Source organism: Stenella coeruleoalba, assembly GCF_951394435.1.
Source record: "Stenella coeruleoalba genome assembly, chromosome: 9".
Lineage (NCBI taxonomy): Eukaryota > Metazoa > Chordata > Mammalia > Artiodactyla > Delphinidae > Stenella > Stenella coeruleoalba.
Genome location: NC_137155.1, coordinates 59,268,111 through 59,284,857, shown reverse-complemented (window position 1 = coordinate 59,284,857; position 16,747 = coordinate 59,268,111). Strand labels below are relative to the sequence as shown.

Below are 16,747 nucleotides of genomic sequence, written 5' to 3'. Positions count from 1 at the left end.
AAAACCCAGCCATAGGCTGTTCATAACAAGGACACTTAAAATCTAATAACTCAGGAAGACTAAAAAAAAATGAAATAGCAAAAAAATTATACCAGGTAAATACACATTTTTAAAAAATTGAGGGCTTCTCTGGTGGTGCAGTGGTTGAGAGTCCACATGCCGATGAAGGGGACACGGGTTCGTGCCCCGGTCTGGGAAGATCCCACATGCCGCGGAGCGGCTGGGCCCATGAGCCATGGCCACTGAGCCTGCGCGTCCGGAGCCTGCGCTCCGCAACGGGAGAGGCCACGACAGTGAGAGGCCCGCGTACAGAAAAAAAAAAAAAAAAAAAAAAAAAATTGAGAGCACCTACTCAGTAGCAACAACAGAGGCCAGAAGACAGTAATTATGTTGATACTAGACAAGAAAGACTTTGAAATTTAAAAAATTTTTTAGATAAAGAAGGTCACTGCAAGATGAAAACATGAACAATTCACCAGGAATATTCAACAGTTCTGATGTTCTAAGCACCAAATAATATAGCATAATTGACAGAATGACATGGTAAAAATGGACAAATTCACATTTAGAATGTGGCAGGCAAAACCAGAATATGGAAGATTTGAACAACCCAATTTACATGACTCAGTGTATACCAAAAAAGTCAAGGTTTTCTGAATACAATGTACTACAGTTTGAAATTAGTTAACAAGATGACTCAAAAAAACCATTAAAAACACACTTCTAAATAGTTTCTTTGTCAAGAAAGAGATTTTAAGGGAAATAAATACATATTTATCACTAAAGGACAATGACAATAACACATGATAATACATGTGGGATGCAGCTAAAGCAGACCTTGAGTCACTTATGACCTTAATTGCATACATTAGAAAGGAAGAAAGCCTGAAAAGTAAAAAGAGAAACGTCCATCTTCCAGTTGTAAAACAAATATGACAAACCCCAAAAAGTAGAAGCTAGGAAATAGTAAAAATCAAAACAGAAATGAATTAAAAAAAACAAAAGTTGTTTTTAAAAAAGTTAAAATAAGATGACACTGAATAGCCGAAACAATCTTGAAAAAGAATGAAGTTGGGGGGGCTTCCCTGGTGGCGCAGTGGTTGAGAGTCCGCCTGCCGAGTCAGGAGACACGGGTTCGTGCCCCGGTCCGGGAAGATCCCACAGGCCACAGAGAGGCTAGGCCCGTGAGCCATGGCCGCTGAGCCCGCGCGTCCGGAGACTGTGCTCTGCAACGGGAGAGGCCAACCTCAAAAAAAAAAAAAAAAAGATTCCGCATGCCTCAAGGAAGATCCCGCGTGCTGCGACTAAGACCCAATGCAGCCAAAAATAAATCAATAAATAAAAAATAAATCTTAAAAAAAAAAGAATGAAGTTGGGGGACTTACTCTTTCCAATTTCAAAATTTACTACAAAGCTCTGGAAATCAAGACAGTGTGGCATTAATAAACTGTTATATTAATGGTCAATCAATTTTTAACAAACATGCCAAGAAAATTCAATGGGGAAAGAATAGTTTTTTCCACAGATGGTGCTGGGACAACTAGATATCCACATGAAAAAGGATGAAAGTGGACCCTTATCTTACATTATATAAAAAATTAACACAAAGTGGATCAGAGATCTAAAAATCTAAAATTCTTAGATGAAAGCATAAGAGTAAATCTTCATGATTTTAGACTATGACTTCTTATATACTTCTTATATAAAATAAGAAGTATATAGACTATGACTTCCTATATAAAATAAAAATTTTGATAAATTGGACTTTATCAAAATTAAAGAATTCTGAGTTTCAAGTGATAACACCAAAAAAGTGAAAAGACAACCCATAGACTGCAAGAAAACATTTGGAAGTCATATATCTGGAAAGGGACTTATATCCAGAATATATAAAGAGCTCTTACAACTCAATAATATAAAAATAAATAACTCAATTAAAATTGGGCAAATGATTTGAACAGACATTTCTCTAGTGAAGATATACAAATGGTCAGTAAGTGTATGAAAAGATGCTTAACGTCATTAGTCATTAGGGAAATCAAATTATTTGCAAATCAAAATGATGAGATACCACTGTGCACCCACTAAGATGGCTATAGTAATAAAAGAATAATAATAACAAGTGTTGGTGAAGATGTGGAGAAATTGTAACCCTCATTAATGGCTGGTAAATCAGAAAATGATGCAATCACTTTAGAAAACAGCTTAATGTCAAATATGGAGTTACCAGTTACCATAGGACCAAGCAATTCTGCTTCTAGATATATATCCAAGAGAAATGAAAACGTTTGTCCACACAAATATTGGTACACAAATATTCATAGCGGCATTATTCATAACAGACAAAGAAAGGAAACAATCCAAATGTCCATCAACTGGTGAATGGATAAACAAAATGTGGCACATCCATACAATAGAATACTTTTCAGCAATAAATAAAGCAGAATAAAGTACTGATGTATGCTACAATATAGATGAATCTCAAAAACATGCTAAGTGAAAGAAGCCAGTCATAAAAGACCAAATATTGTATAATTCTATTTATATGAAAGATTAAGAATAGGAAAATCCATGGAGACAAAAAGCAGATTACTTGCTCCCTAGGGCTGGAGGATGGAGGAATGGGGAATGATTGCTTAATGGGCACAGGGTTATTATTATTATTTTTTTTTGCGGTACGAGGGCCTCTCACTGTTGTGGCCTCTCCCACTGCGGAGCACAGACTCCGGACGTGCAGGCTCAGCGGCCATGGCTCACGGGCCTAGCCGCTCCGCGGCATGTGGGATCTTCCTGGACCGGGGCACGAACCCGTGTCCCCTGCATTGGCAGGCGGACTCTCAACCACTGCGCCATCAGGGAAGCCCAGCACAGGGTTATTTTTGAGGGTGATAAAAAATTTTTAGGATTAGATTATGGTGAGGACTATGTAACTCTGTAAATATGATAAAAACCATTTAATTGTGCACTTTGAATGAGTGAACTTTATGGTATGTAAATATGATTGCATTTTGAAAAATTAAATAAGATGAGATAAATGCAATGTGCTATCCTGGATTGGATCCTGAAACAGAATCCTGGAACAGAAAAGGAACACAATGAAAAAATTGGTAAAGTCTGAGTAATCTTTGTACTAACGTTAGGGATGATGGGTGATAATAATACAGGAATTCCGTATTAACTTTGCAACTTTCCTATAAATCTGAAATTATTCCAAAACGAAAGTAAAACAGAACCATGGCAAACCTTTAGTGCGCTTGATCTAGAGATACGGGGCAGGGAGCCGGTAGAGGAGGCACAAATAAATAGTTAGGAGTGACACATAGGATATAAACTATAAACAGTGGAGGTGTAAACCTAATACTAAGAACTATTGTGTACTACTGCTGTGCAAGGTAGGTTCCTTCACTGTCACCACCTGAAAGTTCTCTGGGCTCAGGATGACTTCCACAACGTAACACAGTTTGAGATAAGGAACAGGCCCTATTGGGGGAAACCGACAACACAAGGGTCAGCAGAAGAGACGAGAAATGTGGTTCACTGTCTTCCCATCACTGCATGGAGAGTCATGTCAGGACCTAAGCGTGTATCAGTGGGCAGCAAACGACTGCTTGGCAGAGTGATCTGGGTTCAAGTGCTTGATGTTTATAGCAGCTGCTGAGAAAGCCAGTTGCCCAGCACCTGGAAACCTGGGGTTGGGGGTGTGGGCTGTGGGAAGCTGCAGGTGCTCCTGCCAAAGGAAGGGAGCTACTGATCCAGTGGGAAGCTGATTTTGGGTGTGATCCCTCCCTCTAGGAGAAGGTGGTACAGGCATAGCCTGCTTCTTGTCCAGTCTACCCAGAGTAAGCTCTCAGGGTTACTTTTGCATGGTTGTACTTGACATTCATAACCAGTAAATTGAAAATATACAAAAAATGCATGGTTTCTTAGAAAAATACAACTTAATAAAACCACTCAAGAAGAAATATAATTTTGTCTTAGATTTATAACTTGAACCAGGAGTTTTAAAATCCACCTTCCTCTCTTAACAAGAAAGAAAAGGAAGAAAGAAAGAATAAAACAGCCCATTAAGCCCAGAAGACTTTACCAGACACAAACTTCAAAGAACAGATCATTGTTTTCTGAAACAAACTGTTCCAGTGAATACAAAATGAGGGAACACTGCTCACCTCATTCTATGAAGTAAAATAATTCTGATGGCAAAATCAGATAAGGAAGGTATGAGAAAGTAATAATTAAAGGCTAATCTCACTTCCAAATATAGATGCAAAAATCCTAAATAAAATTTAGTCACATCAATCCAGAAATGCCTATTAAAAATATATCATTACCAAGTTGGAGTCATCTTAGGAATGCAAAGATGATTAAAATTAGAAAGTCTATTAAGAAGATTTATTATATTAACTGGTTAAAGCAGAGAACCATATGATCATCTCAATAAATACAGGAAAACTTTTGACAATATTCAACCTTGTTTCACAAATATCCATAGCAAACTAGAGTAGAAAGCAAATTCCTTAGCCTGGTAAATGGTAGCTACAAAAATTATAGCAATTTTCAAAATTACACAGCAAAAATTATACATAATGGTGAAATGCTGAAGGCATTCCCTTTCAGATCAGGAACAATGGAGATTTGTTCTATCACCACTTCTATTCAGCATTGTACTGGGGTTTTTCACTAGTGTGATAATACAAGAAAAAGAAATAAAAATTATAAAGATTGAAAAGGAAAAACTGAAATACAAAAGAATCTACAGACTACTAGAAATAAGGGTTTATCAAGGTTATTGAAGGCAAAACAGATATGTAAAATCAGTAACACTGCTGTTCACCAGCAACAAAAATTATAAAATGTAATTTTTTAAAAAGATAGATTTTCAAAGGCAACTCTAAAATATAAGGTACTAGGAATAAATACAACAAAAAATGCACAAGATTTTTATCACTAAAATTATAAAACTTTATTTATTAAAAAAAGTTTTTAAACTTTATTGAAGAAAATAGTAGAACACCTAAATAGATGGAAATATAAACCATATTTATTGATGGGAAGATATAATTTTGTAGCAATTGGAGTTTCTCTCCAAATCAGTCTGTTAGTATGATTATAATAAAAATTCTAACAAGGTATTTTTCAGAACTTGAGAAGATGATCCTTAAATTCTTACAGAAGATTAAAGGATGAAGAATAGCCAAAACTCTTTTTTTTTTTTTTTGCGGTACACGGGCCTCTCACTGTTGTGGCCTCTCCCGTTGTGGAGCACAGGCTCCAGACGCGCAGGCTCGGCGGCCATGGCTCACGAGCCCAGCCGCTCTGCGGCATGTGGGATCTAACCGCACCGGGGCACGAACCCGTGTTCCCTAGCATTGGCAGGCAGACTCTCAACCACTGCGCCACCAGGGAAGCCCCAAAACTCTTTTTAAGAGGAAACACAAGGGGTGTGTGTGTGTGTGTGTGTATGTAGTGGAGGAAACTCATCACTTTCTTTAAAGAACAGTGTGGTATTGGTCCAGAGAGAGACAATCAAACAAATGGAATAGAACAGAGTCTAGTATTAAACTCATGTATATATGATAGTGGTGGCATTTAAATTACAGGAAAAGGATAGCTCCAGTGGTGCTAAGACTAGTGGCTATCCATAAGGAAAAGATAACATTTATCCAAACCACACCTCATACACAATCTCTGGATGATTTTAAAAGCCTAAAGGTGAAAAATTATAAAATTATTGGGAAAAATATCAATGATGTTCTGGTGATATTTGTATATGGACTTATTTTCTAAACCAAACACAACAAGCACTAATCATAAAGGAAAAATGATAATTTGATTATATTAAAATTAAAAACTTGTTTTATAACAAAGCCATGAGATACAAAGTGAAAAGACAAGCCACTAACCAAAAGAAGATATTTGCTACTCATATGACCAATATAACCAGAATTAAAAATATTTGCTACTCATATGACCAATATAACCAGAATTTAAAAAACAAGATAAACAACCTAAGAGAAAAATGACAAAAAGTATGAATAAGCAGTATCAGGAGGAAGAACCCTGAATGTCCAGTAAATATACGCAACCATGCTCACCAACCCCTTTTTTTTAGCCATTTTTATTTCTTCATTTGTGAATTATCTAGTCATAGCCTTTGTAACTTTTTCTATTGTGTTCTGCATATTTTCTAACTGATTTGAGGGAATTCATGTTTCTGAACTTACCATTTTGGTCTGGCTCTTCTGACCTTGTAACGTTGGCCCTGCTGTTCTAACACTGTTGTTCCTTAGAACATGTTTGTTTGTTTGTTTTTAATAACTTCTAAAATTTAAATATGATTTACATACGTTTGAAACTTTGTCTGCTCCGAATTCACAAAGATAGTGCCCTAAGTTTCCTCATAGAACCTTTAGACTTTAAAAATTTTTACGTTCAGTTGTGTGATCTTGATTTATTTTTTGTGTGGTGTAAGGAATGGATTGAGGTTCATTATTTTCCCCGTATAGATAGGCAGGTGTTCCAGCACATTTTGTTGAAAAGATCTGCCATTCATCATTGAACTTCTTTGATATTTTGACCAAAATTAATTTGACTATATATATGTGGGTTTATTTCTGAACTCTCTCTTGTTCCTTGATTCTTTATACCATACCATCTTAATTACTACAGCTTTATAGAAAGTCTTGTAATTAGCTAATGTTAAGTCCTCCAACTTTGTTAACTCTCGAGATTCCTCTGGTTATTCTAGGCCCTGTACATTTTCACATAAATTTTAGAATTAGTTCATCAATTTCTGCAAAATCCTACTGGTAGTTTTTAGACAGGTTTATTGGGATATAACCCATATACCACACAATTCACCCATTTAAAGTTTACAAGTCAAGAGTAAAATTCAAGGATGCAATTCAAAGTATAGAATTCATGCAATGAGTTTTGGCATATTGCTTTATTAAGTTAAAAAATTGTGAAAAATATATGTAATATAAAAGTTGCCATTTTAATCACGTTTAAGTAAGCATTAAGTACATTCACAATGTAGTACAAACATCACCAATATCTAGTTCTGAAACATTTTCATCATCCCAAACAGAAATCCTGTAACCAGTGTGCAATAACTCCCCATTACCCTTCCTCCCAGCCCCTGGTAATCTCTACTTTCTGTCTCTATTAAAATTGCTTACTCTTGATATTTCATGTAAATGTAATTGTACAATGTTTGTTCTTTTGTGTTTGGCTTACTTCATTTAGTATAATGTTTCCAAGATTTGCCCATGTTATAGCATGTAACAGAACATCATTCCTTTTTTTTTTACGGCTGAATAATCCATTGTTTGTACAGACAACATTTTGTTTACCAATTCATGTATTGATAGACATTTGGGTTATTTCCACTTTTGGTTATTGTGAATAATGCTGCAACGAATATTGGCATACAAGCGTCTGTTCAAGTCCCTGCTTTCAATTCCTTTGCGTCTATGCTTGGGAGTGGAATGCTGGGTCATATGGTAATTCTATGTTCAGTTTTCTTTTAGAAACTGCCAAACTGTTTCCACAGCACCGGCACCATTTTACATTCCCACCAGTAATATACAAGGGTTTCAATTTCTCCATATTCTCTCCAATCCTTGCTATGTTTTTTGTTTGTTTGTTTTTCATTATAGCCGTCCTAATAGGTGTGAAGTGATATCTCATTGTTGCTTTCATTACATTTCTGTAATGACTAATGACGTTGGGTATCTTTTCACATTCTCAATGGCCATTTATATATCTTCTTTGGAGAAACGGCTATTTCTCTTTTGCCTATTTTTAAATCAGGTTGTCTGTCTTTTTGTTATTGAGTTATGCCTTCTATTTATAGTCTGGATACAAGTCCCTTATCGGGTATACGGTTTGCAAATATTTTCTCTTTTTTTGTAGTTCAGCTTTTCACTTTCTTGACAATGTCTCTGATGAGCAAAAGTTTTTTACTTTGACGAAGTTCAATTTATTTATTTGTTATTGGTGTTGCTGCTCATGCTTTTGGTATCATATCTACATGCTAGTATTTTTACTGGGATTACATTGAATCTTTAGATCAATTTTGGAAGAAATGACATTGTGATACTGTGATTTATAATAAGAAATATATCACATTTCTTCCATCCGGCTGTTCCTGTGGTATATCCTTTTATAATAAACTGGTAAGTGTAAGTAAAATGTTTCTCTGAGTTCTGTGAACTAATTTAGCAAGTTAATTGAACCCAAGAATGGGGTTGCAGTCAGTGAGAGGCATAGGTAACAATCTGGACTTGTGATTGGCATCTGAAGTCAGGGGAGGTAGTCTTGCAAGACTGAGCCCTTAACCTGTGGAATTTGACGTTTTCTCTAGGTAGATAATGGCAGAATTGAATTGAATTGAGTTGAATTGTAGGAAACCCAGCTGATATGAAAGAATTGCTTTGTGCCGTGATCAACACACACGTACACACACACACACACACACACACGTCGGAGGCATCCTGTCAGATCTTCTAACCCATAAGCATGGTATAACTTTAAAAATTTACTTTAGGTCTTCTATATCTTGTCTCAGACATATCTTACAGTTTTCCGTGTAGAGGTTTTATACATATTTTATTAAATTTATTCTTGATTTTTTTATGCTATTTTAAATGGCACTGCTTTTCAAATTTTGTTTTCTAATTGTTTTTTGCTAGTATGTAGAAATACAACTTATTTTTCTATACTGATCTTGTCTCCTGCAAACATCCTATATTCAGCTATTAGCTCTAGTTGTCTTTGTAGAGTTCTTAGGGTTTTCTGCTGCAGACATATATCCTTTGCAAATAAAAGGTTTTACTTCTTTCTTTTCAATTTGTACACTTTTATTTCTTTTGTTGCCTTACTGCACTGGCTAGAACCTCAACTTCAGTAACGAATGGAAGTGGTGTGGTTAGAACAAACATCCTTACCTGTTCCTGATCTTTGGCGGGGTGGGGGGGGGGCGGGGGAAACATTCATTCATACTGTTAGGTATAATGCCACCCAGTGTTACAGGCTGAATTGTGTCCCTCCAAAAGATATGTTTAAATCCTAATTCCTGGCAGCTGTGAATCTGACCTTATCTGGAAACAGGGTCTTTGCAGATATAATCAAGTTAAGATGAGGTTATACAGAGTTAGGGTGGGCCCTAAATCCAATGACTGGTATTATAATAAGGAGAGAGAGATTTGGAGACACAAGGGGAAGACAGCCACTTAAAGATAAAGGCAGACATTGGAGGGATGCTGCCATAAGCCAAGGAACACAAGGATTGCTGACAAACGTCAGAAGCTAAGAAGAGGGGGCACAACCCTGCCAGCACTTTGATTTTGGACTTCTAGCCTCCAGAACTGAGAGAATAAATTTCTGTTGTTTTAAGCCAACTAGTTTGTGGTAATTTGCTACTGCCCTAGCAAACTAAACTACCTAGTTTTGTAGTAAAAGATGTTCATGAAGTTTTGGTTTTGCTTTCTTGTTGTTCTGTCTGTTTTTATGCGGAAATTCAGAGACTGAAAAATTATACTGTTGCCATTCCCATCTTCCCAGAATCTTTCTTCAAGTCACTGATTTTGTTTTATGGTTAGCACATGGTTTAGCTTGGTGAATGTTCCACGTGTACTTGCAAAGAACTTGTATTTTGTAAATGGATGTAGTTTTCTACAAATGTCAGTGAGGCTGAGTTGGTTGATAGTGTTTGTTAGGTCTTTGGTCACTTGCAACCAAAAGAGTGCTAACTGGTACAATGTTCTTTATGCTCCCACTGCATTGCCACTCCCTCTAGGAAGCCTTTGTGCTATGCTCTCAACTAAAGGGACACACTCTCCCCTCTGGGATCCTGAAGCATTTTGTTTACACTTTTTGTAGAGCTTGTATTACATTCTGTTTAATAAGAAAGTAATTCAAGAACATGTCTTATCTCCATTCCTAGACTGAAAATTCCTGGAGAGCAGGGTGTGTATGATTCATTCCTATGTCTGCAAGGCACCTATCACGGTGCCTTGCACACCATAGGTACTCGCTTGTTTGCAGTGTTTTACTTCCTGCCTGGTTGTGGAGATTTTTGTCAATAGAACTCAGTTTTACAAAGCAGGGACCAGCACGGGGCTATATTAGATAGATTTCACTTTTGGTGTGTGATTAAACATCTTATTTTCTAAAACATAAGATATTTTAAATAATGTTCTTTTAAAAGAAACTTCCACTCCTACCAATCCTGAATATTTAGCAGATTGAAACAAATAACTATAAGAAACTTAAAAGAAAAAGCCTTAAGTATAAGTGATGACATTTATGAACAGTCTAAAGATGTCCTTCCTGAGAATGTAATTTCCTTTCTGTCTACGTGCAATTAGAGTGAGCTGAGGAGGAATTAACTACATGTCAGAAGCAGGTACCTCTTTAACCACTCCACCACCACAACTTAACTAGTCCTTGCCATGTGCCACGCACAGTGCTATGTGCTATAGATATGTTCATCTCACATACTCCTCATAACAACGCCATCTCAGTCTTAAAGACAAGGAAATAAAGATTCAAGGGGTTAAATGATTTGCCAAGATGATCCAGAGTGTAAATTACAAGGGCAGAACTAGAATCCAGACCTGTCCATTCCAGTCCCATGCAGTTTCTACCCTCTCGCTCAGGAAGATAAGAAGGGTACGGATGGATCTGAACAAAATGTGAGCTCCCACTACGTGTCCAGGAGATTCGAACGTGGGCCATGATGAAAATACCTACAGGCTTGTGCCTGTCCAGGTGAGTAAGGCAACACGCCAGGGGATTTTCATACGCTGCCACATTTAATCCCTGCAAGGAAATCAAGAGCAGGGAGTGTCACCTCATTCTCTCGGTTTACAGAGGAGAAAGCGAAGCTCAGAGAAAGTAACTAGCTTGCACAGAGCCCAGCAGGCAGGGATGGCAGAGCTAGGATCCGACTCCAGGTGTCTGCTCTCCTGCATCAGTCACTTAGTGGTAAGGACGTGGGCTCTGGAGTCAGCCTGTCTGGGCTCACGGCCCAGTTCCACCTCTCACATGCATGCTCCTTGGGCGGACAGAGCAGCATTTCTAAGCCTCAGTTTCTTCATATATAAATGTAGTTAATAATAATAGCATATACTTCCGGGTTATTCTGAGGGTTAAATAAGATACTTTGTATGAAGTTCTTCACACAGTTCTGGGTGGTACATGAAGATTCATTCATTGTAATTTAGGAAAGAGGTAAAGACTAACGGAAAGCAAAGACTCAGCCCAGTGTCCTGGTGCTGCTGCAGAGTCAAGCAGTTATGACTTAACTGGACCCCCAGCTGGCCCTCGTTTAGGCACGTTGCTCCTTTTCCTTCTATTAACCACAGAAGATTGTGTCCACATGTCATGTGGAGGCAGAAAGCATTGAGAGAGAAGGTGATAATAGTGCCAAAGGCAAATGTCTTGGACTCATTTGAAAATTGCTCAGGCTTCTTTCAGTTACAAGTGCAAGAAGCAGGGGGAAGTGTTGGTTTGTACCACTGGGAGAGGCGGGCGTGGACCCGCCCCAGACACGGTCTGACACAGCACTCAGCAGCGTCTATCCACGTCCTCTCGCTCTCTGCCCTCCGTGCTGCCGTTCCTCAGCTCTCTGCTGCCCCCATCTACCCCCTCCTATCTCAGACCTCCACACGCAGCCAAGGGAGGCAGGCTGCCCACGAGTCACTCTTACGCCACCGCAGGTTGGTAACCCTAGAGAAAAGGGATGTCTTCGTCAGCTGGGGCTGCTATTCCAAAATACCATAGCCTGGGTGGGTTACACAACAGACGTTTATTTCTCCCAGTTCTGGAGGATGCAAGTCCAAGATCAGCAGGCAGGCTGGCTGGTTCTTGGTGGGGGTCCTCTTCCTGGTTATGTCCTCACATGGGCTTTCTTGGTCACGGCAGAGACCCCTTGCCTTCCTTTTACAAGAGCACTGATCCGATCAGGAAGGTCCCACCCTCATGACCTAATCTAACCCTAATTACCTCCAGAAGACCCCACCTCCTAATACCATCCCACAGAGGGCAGGGTTTCAACATATGAATTTTGGGGGGACACAAACATGCAGTTCATAACATGGATACTCTTTCCCAGTGTCCAAATATATGATCCTGGAGGAGTCCCAGGGTGGGCCCATTCTGGGTCCCATGCCCACTGCTGTGGCCAGAGGGCTGGGCACTGTGACTGGGGGCCCAACCAAAACTCAGAGCAGTGAAGGGGCTGTCACTCAAAGGAATAAGAGTGTGTTCCAGAACAAGGGGAGAGGAGATTAGGGCAGAAAAATGTATTAGATGTTCTCTGGAGTGAGGGGGAATGTCCTATAGGAAGTGTCAGGTCCACCCTAATGCCCTGTGAGCTCTTCTTCTGGAATCCTTCAACTGGGATACAGCTACGAGGCATCACAGAAGGCTCTAGAACTCAGGCAAGGAAGAGGAAATGCCGCGGTCTCCGTGGAAACGGGATTAGGCGAAGGTCTCCTTTTTGAAGGTGGCATGACATTCAGTGCGGGGAGGGGACCTGCCCTAGAGGCAGCACTGGATCCTCTGCGAGAGCAGGGACAAGTGGCCAAATTAAGAAAAGGCTTATTCAGCTAGGAAAACTCCAGGCATGATGGCCTTTAAAGTTTGACTTCCTGTTAAAACACTAATAATAACAACAACTATTCCTATCACCACCACCGTTTTCAGAGCTCTTACCTTGAGCTCGACACTGTGCTGCGCACATTATGTACAATTCCTGATTGGATCCTGATAACCTTTTGGGATACTGATTATGCACCACAGATGAAGGAGTCTTCCAGTTCTACAATCCTGTGATCGTCTTTCTATACCAATCAAGTCAAAGATTTGGGATTTTATAAAACTGTGTGACAGAGAGAGGGTCCTGAGTTGCTCTCATGCATGCCGCAATAGAATATAGGGCTCCCGTGGGTTTGCACCAACATAATGTTGAATGGTCCTGAAAACAGATGCTTACTGAAGACAGGTTACTGCTGCACTCTTGCATCTGCCATCCCTGGAAGCTGAATTTGATCAGCACAAGCTAATACCGAAGTGCAGTTCTATTGACCAGCAATTTCACCTGGGCAGGGGAGGGGTTGACGTTTCATTTCCAAGCTCCCAGAAGCACAAAGAAAGAAATCTTTCAGCATCTCCAGTGGACTGCAGCCAATTCATGTGCAAAATTCCCAAGTTGCTGAGTCTTTTTGGCTTCCTCTTGTAAGATGACTGTCAGCTACTCCAAATGGCTTCTTTTTCTATTTTTTTCATGTTTCAGATGCACTGGGCAAGTCAGCAGGTTTCATACTGGGTGTTCCATTTTTTCCTCCTTAGCCCCAAAGAATATAACACTCATAAGCTGTATAAGATGGGATATTTAGATGAATAATATATGAGTAAAGAAATAGCAGCTTATGAGTGAAAAATAACCAGGGGGAAAAGGAAAGTGTGGTGAGATTAAGTTAAAATTTTAAGGTACCTTGCTAGAAGTTATAAAGCAAATGTCACTATAAGGGGCAGCATATGTCAGAGGTCCACTCACACTATACGATGATTTTAAACCTTGTTTTAGACGGGGCCTCCTGCCCTAATTTTAAAATAAAAAGATAGCATAGTTGGGCTTCCTTGGTGGCACAGTGGTTGAGAATCTGCCTGCCAATGCAGGGGACACGGGTTCGAGCCCTGGTCTGGGAAGGTTCCACATGCTGTGGAGCAACTAGGCCCGTGAGGCATGGCCGCTGAGCCTGCGTGTCCGGAGCCTGTGCTCCGCAACAAGAGAGGCCGCGACAGTGAGAGGCCTGCGCACCGCGATGAAGAGTGGCCCCTGCTCGCTGCAACTGGAGAAAGCCCTTGCACAGAAACGAAGACCCAACACAGCCAAAAATAAATAAATAAAATTAAAAAAAAAAAAGAAGATAGCATAGTTATCAAACAAAAGTCAAGCAATATAATAAATGACAAAGAAAAAAGTAAAACTACATCAATACCCACTTAAAAATAACCATCATTGGGCTTCCCTGGTGGTGCAGTGGTTGAGAGTCCGCCTGCCGATGCAGGGGACATGGGTTCGTGCCCCGTTCCGGGAAGATTCCACATGCCGTGGAGCGGCTGGGCCCGTGAGCCATGGCCGCTGAGCCTGCGCGTCCGGAGCCTGTGCTCCGCAACAGGAGAGGCCACAACAGTGAGAGGCCCGCGTACCGCAAAAAAAAAACCAAAAAAACCCCCCATCATTAACTTTAAATATCATTCCTGACTTTTTTTTAACACAGATACAGATTAAAAAGAATAGAGGATATTTTTATAAACATAGATGTATACTTATTTTTTCAAATTTATTTCTAATCATATTAAGTTTTTAAAAAAGCATTCAGGTAGTTTGCTTGTATTTAGGATAAGAAACTAAACTGAAGCCATTACTAAACTTTAAATATTTCTTTATCCCAAGAGGTATTTCTTTCAAGATCCATTCAAGCTCACAGACACAGAGCACAGACTTGTGGCTGCCAAAGGGGAGGGAGTGTTAGGGAGGGATGGATTGGGAGTTTGGGGTTAGTAGATGCAAACTATTATATATAGAATGGATAAACAAGGTCCTACTGTATAGCACATGGAACTATATTCAATATCCTGGGATAAACCATAATGGAAAAGAATATAAAAAAGAATGTATATAGGTGTATAACTGAGCCACTTTGTTGTATAGCAGAAATTAACAAAACATTGTAAATCAGCTATACTTCAATAAAAAATAAATTAAAAAAATATACTTAAGGCACTCTTTTTTCCCACTCAGAACTTTGGAAACATTCCTCCATTGCCTTCTGTCACTGAATCTCTGAATCTGGTGGTAAAGAAGTTTGAGACCCTTTGGTGTTTCTTCCTAACCACTGAGGAATTCTTTCTTCATTCTTTAAGTTCATTAACTTCATCAGGATACGTTTTGGTGTCAAGTGCTTTCTCTAAGATTCCCTATAACATAGTGTACTTTTTCAATCTGAAGATTCATTCCTTCATTCCAGGAAAACATTTCTGTATTATATCTTTTAGTACGTTTTTAGTTCCTTTTTTTTTTGGATACCAATTAATGTTAGAATACCTTTTTCTTTCTACAATTGTCCTCTCAAGAATTAATCTTGGCTTTTTAAATTCTTCATTCACTTGCAGTCATCTCAAGCCTTTTCTTCTATGTTACCAATTCAGTTTTCAACCATGTTTCTTGCTATTTCTAATTCATTGATTTGTTCTATAATAGTGTTATTTTGGCCAAGTTGTTTCCTTAGCTCTGCAATCTGCCCTTTTATCTCATTTTGTTTAATCAGCTCACATGTGAGCTCTTGTTTTACTGAATTCTTGTTCTTTTGATGTTCTTTGACAACACAATATACCTGTAGGAACTTTTGTTTCTTAGGTTAGCTTTTCTTCCCTATTGGTCTCCTCTGTTCCCCACTCTGCTCCCTTTGCTGCCTGTAGCATATTTATGCAGTTACCAGGCCATTTAATTGAAATTTGCTCATGCTTAAGGTGGGCAAGTCTGTTCAGACCATTTATCTGCCTTGATATGGCGTTGGTATATTCTCCTTGGCGTATTTCCCATCTTATTTGACAGCTATTTCTCTTCCTCTGTGAGCTTGTGTTCTATATACTTTCCTGCATGGATGATATTAAAAATATTTAATAACTAGCATGACACAGACACTGAATAAGCAGAAAACAGGTTGACCACAGCTCTGGGGCAGGGGTCCGAAGGCTCCTCGTTAGGCCACAGGTTATCCTTTTAGGTACCGGATTGTGGGGTGGTCTGGAGTTGGGTGGTTCTCGTGAGAGGGGCTGGGGTCAAAGCAGCATGGGTCACTTCAGAGAGCGATTATTTACTGCCTGGTATAAAAGCATTTCGATATTTTAATAACCAGCACAGTCATACCAGTGCGTACCAGCCAAACCTGAGCCCTGCTTGTCTGCGTGGGGGAAGGAGGAAGAGTTGTGTATACAGGCTCTTATTGGAGGGACTGGACTCTGCTCTGCCTTCTGATAGTTATGTTAAGTCCTGCACCAGTGTGAACTCCGAATGGAGAGGAGAGACTATCTACTATAGCATGGGGGAGAATACCCTCGGGATGTGGCTTCTTCTCTTAAATCAGGGATGCGCCGGTTGTTCCTGTTCCTTATTCACCCATCTCTCCCCAGCAAAATCCCCTTCCACCTACCCCCCCCCCCCACACACACACACGCACGCACGCACCAGCCCCACTCAGAGGAAGAAAGAGATGTCTACTCATCCTGTCCAACTCTCCAATCTTCTTTCCAAAATCTGAGATTTTAATGAGAATTCTAGATTTTTCAAATTCCCTCAATAAGGGCAGGATTAGGAACTCTTCTCATTCTTGCCAGAAAAACATGGTCTTTTTCTTTGGTGATCATCTTTTGAAGTTTAGGGCACAATGACAAGGTCGGGCTCCTTCTTTTGTTTCATCTCTGGTGAAATTGTTTTTACTGGTTTTTAATTTAAAAATGTTTACTTTTTATTTATTTATTTACTTATGGCTGCTTTGGGTTTTCCTTGCTGCACACAGGCTTTCTCTAGTTGCGATGAGTGGGGGCTACTCTTTGTTGCGCTGCGCAGGCTTCTCATTGCAGTGGCTTCTCTTGTTGCGGAGCACGGGCTCCAGGCACGTGCGCTTCAGTAGTTGTAGCACGTGGGCTCAGTAGTTGTAGCACACGGGCGCAG

The 16,747-nt window shown here is 39.5% G+C and overlaps 1 protein-coding gene across 2 annotated transcripts in view; it reads right to left on the bottom strand.

Moving 5' to 3' along the window:
- PLEKHA8 (pleckstrin homology domain containing A8) overlaps positions 1-16,747 on the bottom strand; it is a 110,110-nt gene that overhangs the window by 19,688 nt on the left and 73,675 nt on the right. Inside the window, exon 13 of one of the 2 annotated variants that reach the window (XM_079931446.1) lies at positions 12,327-13,381. The exons of the other annotated variant lie outside the window; for it this stretch is intronic. Coding sequence (XP_079787572.1) covers positions 13,353-13,381 — 29 coding nt within the window. The 3' untranslated portion in view covers positions 12,327-13,352. Of the gene's footprint in view, positions 1-12,326; positions 13,382-16,747 lie in introns of those variants that run through there. 2 annotated transcript variants of the gene reach the window in all.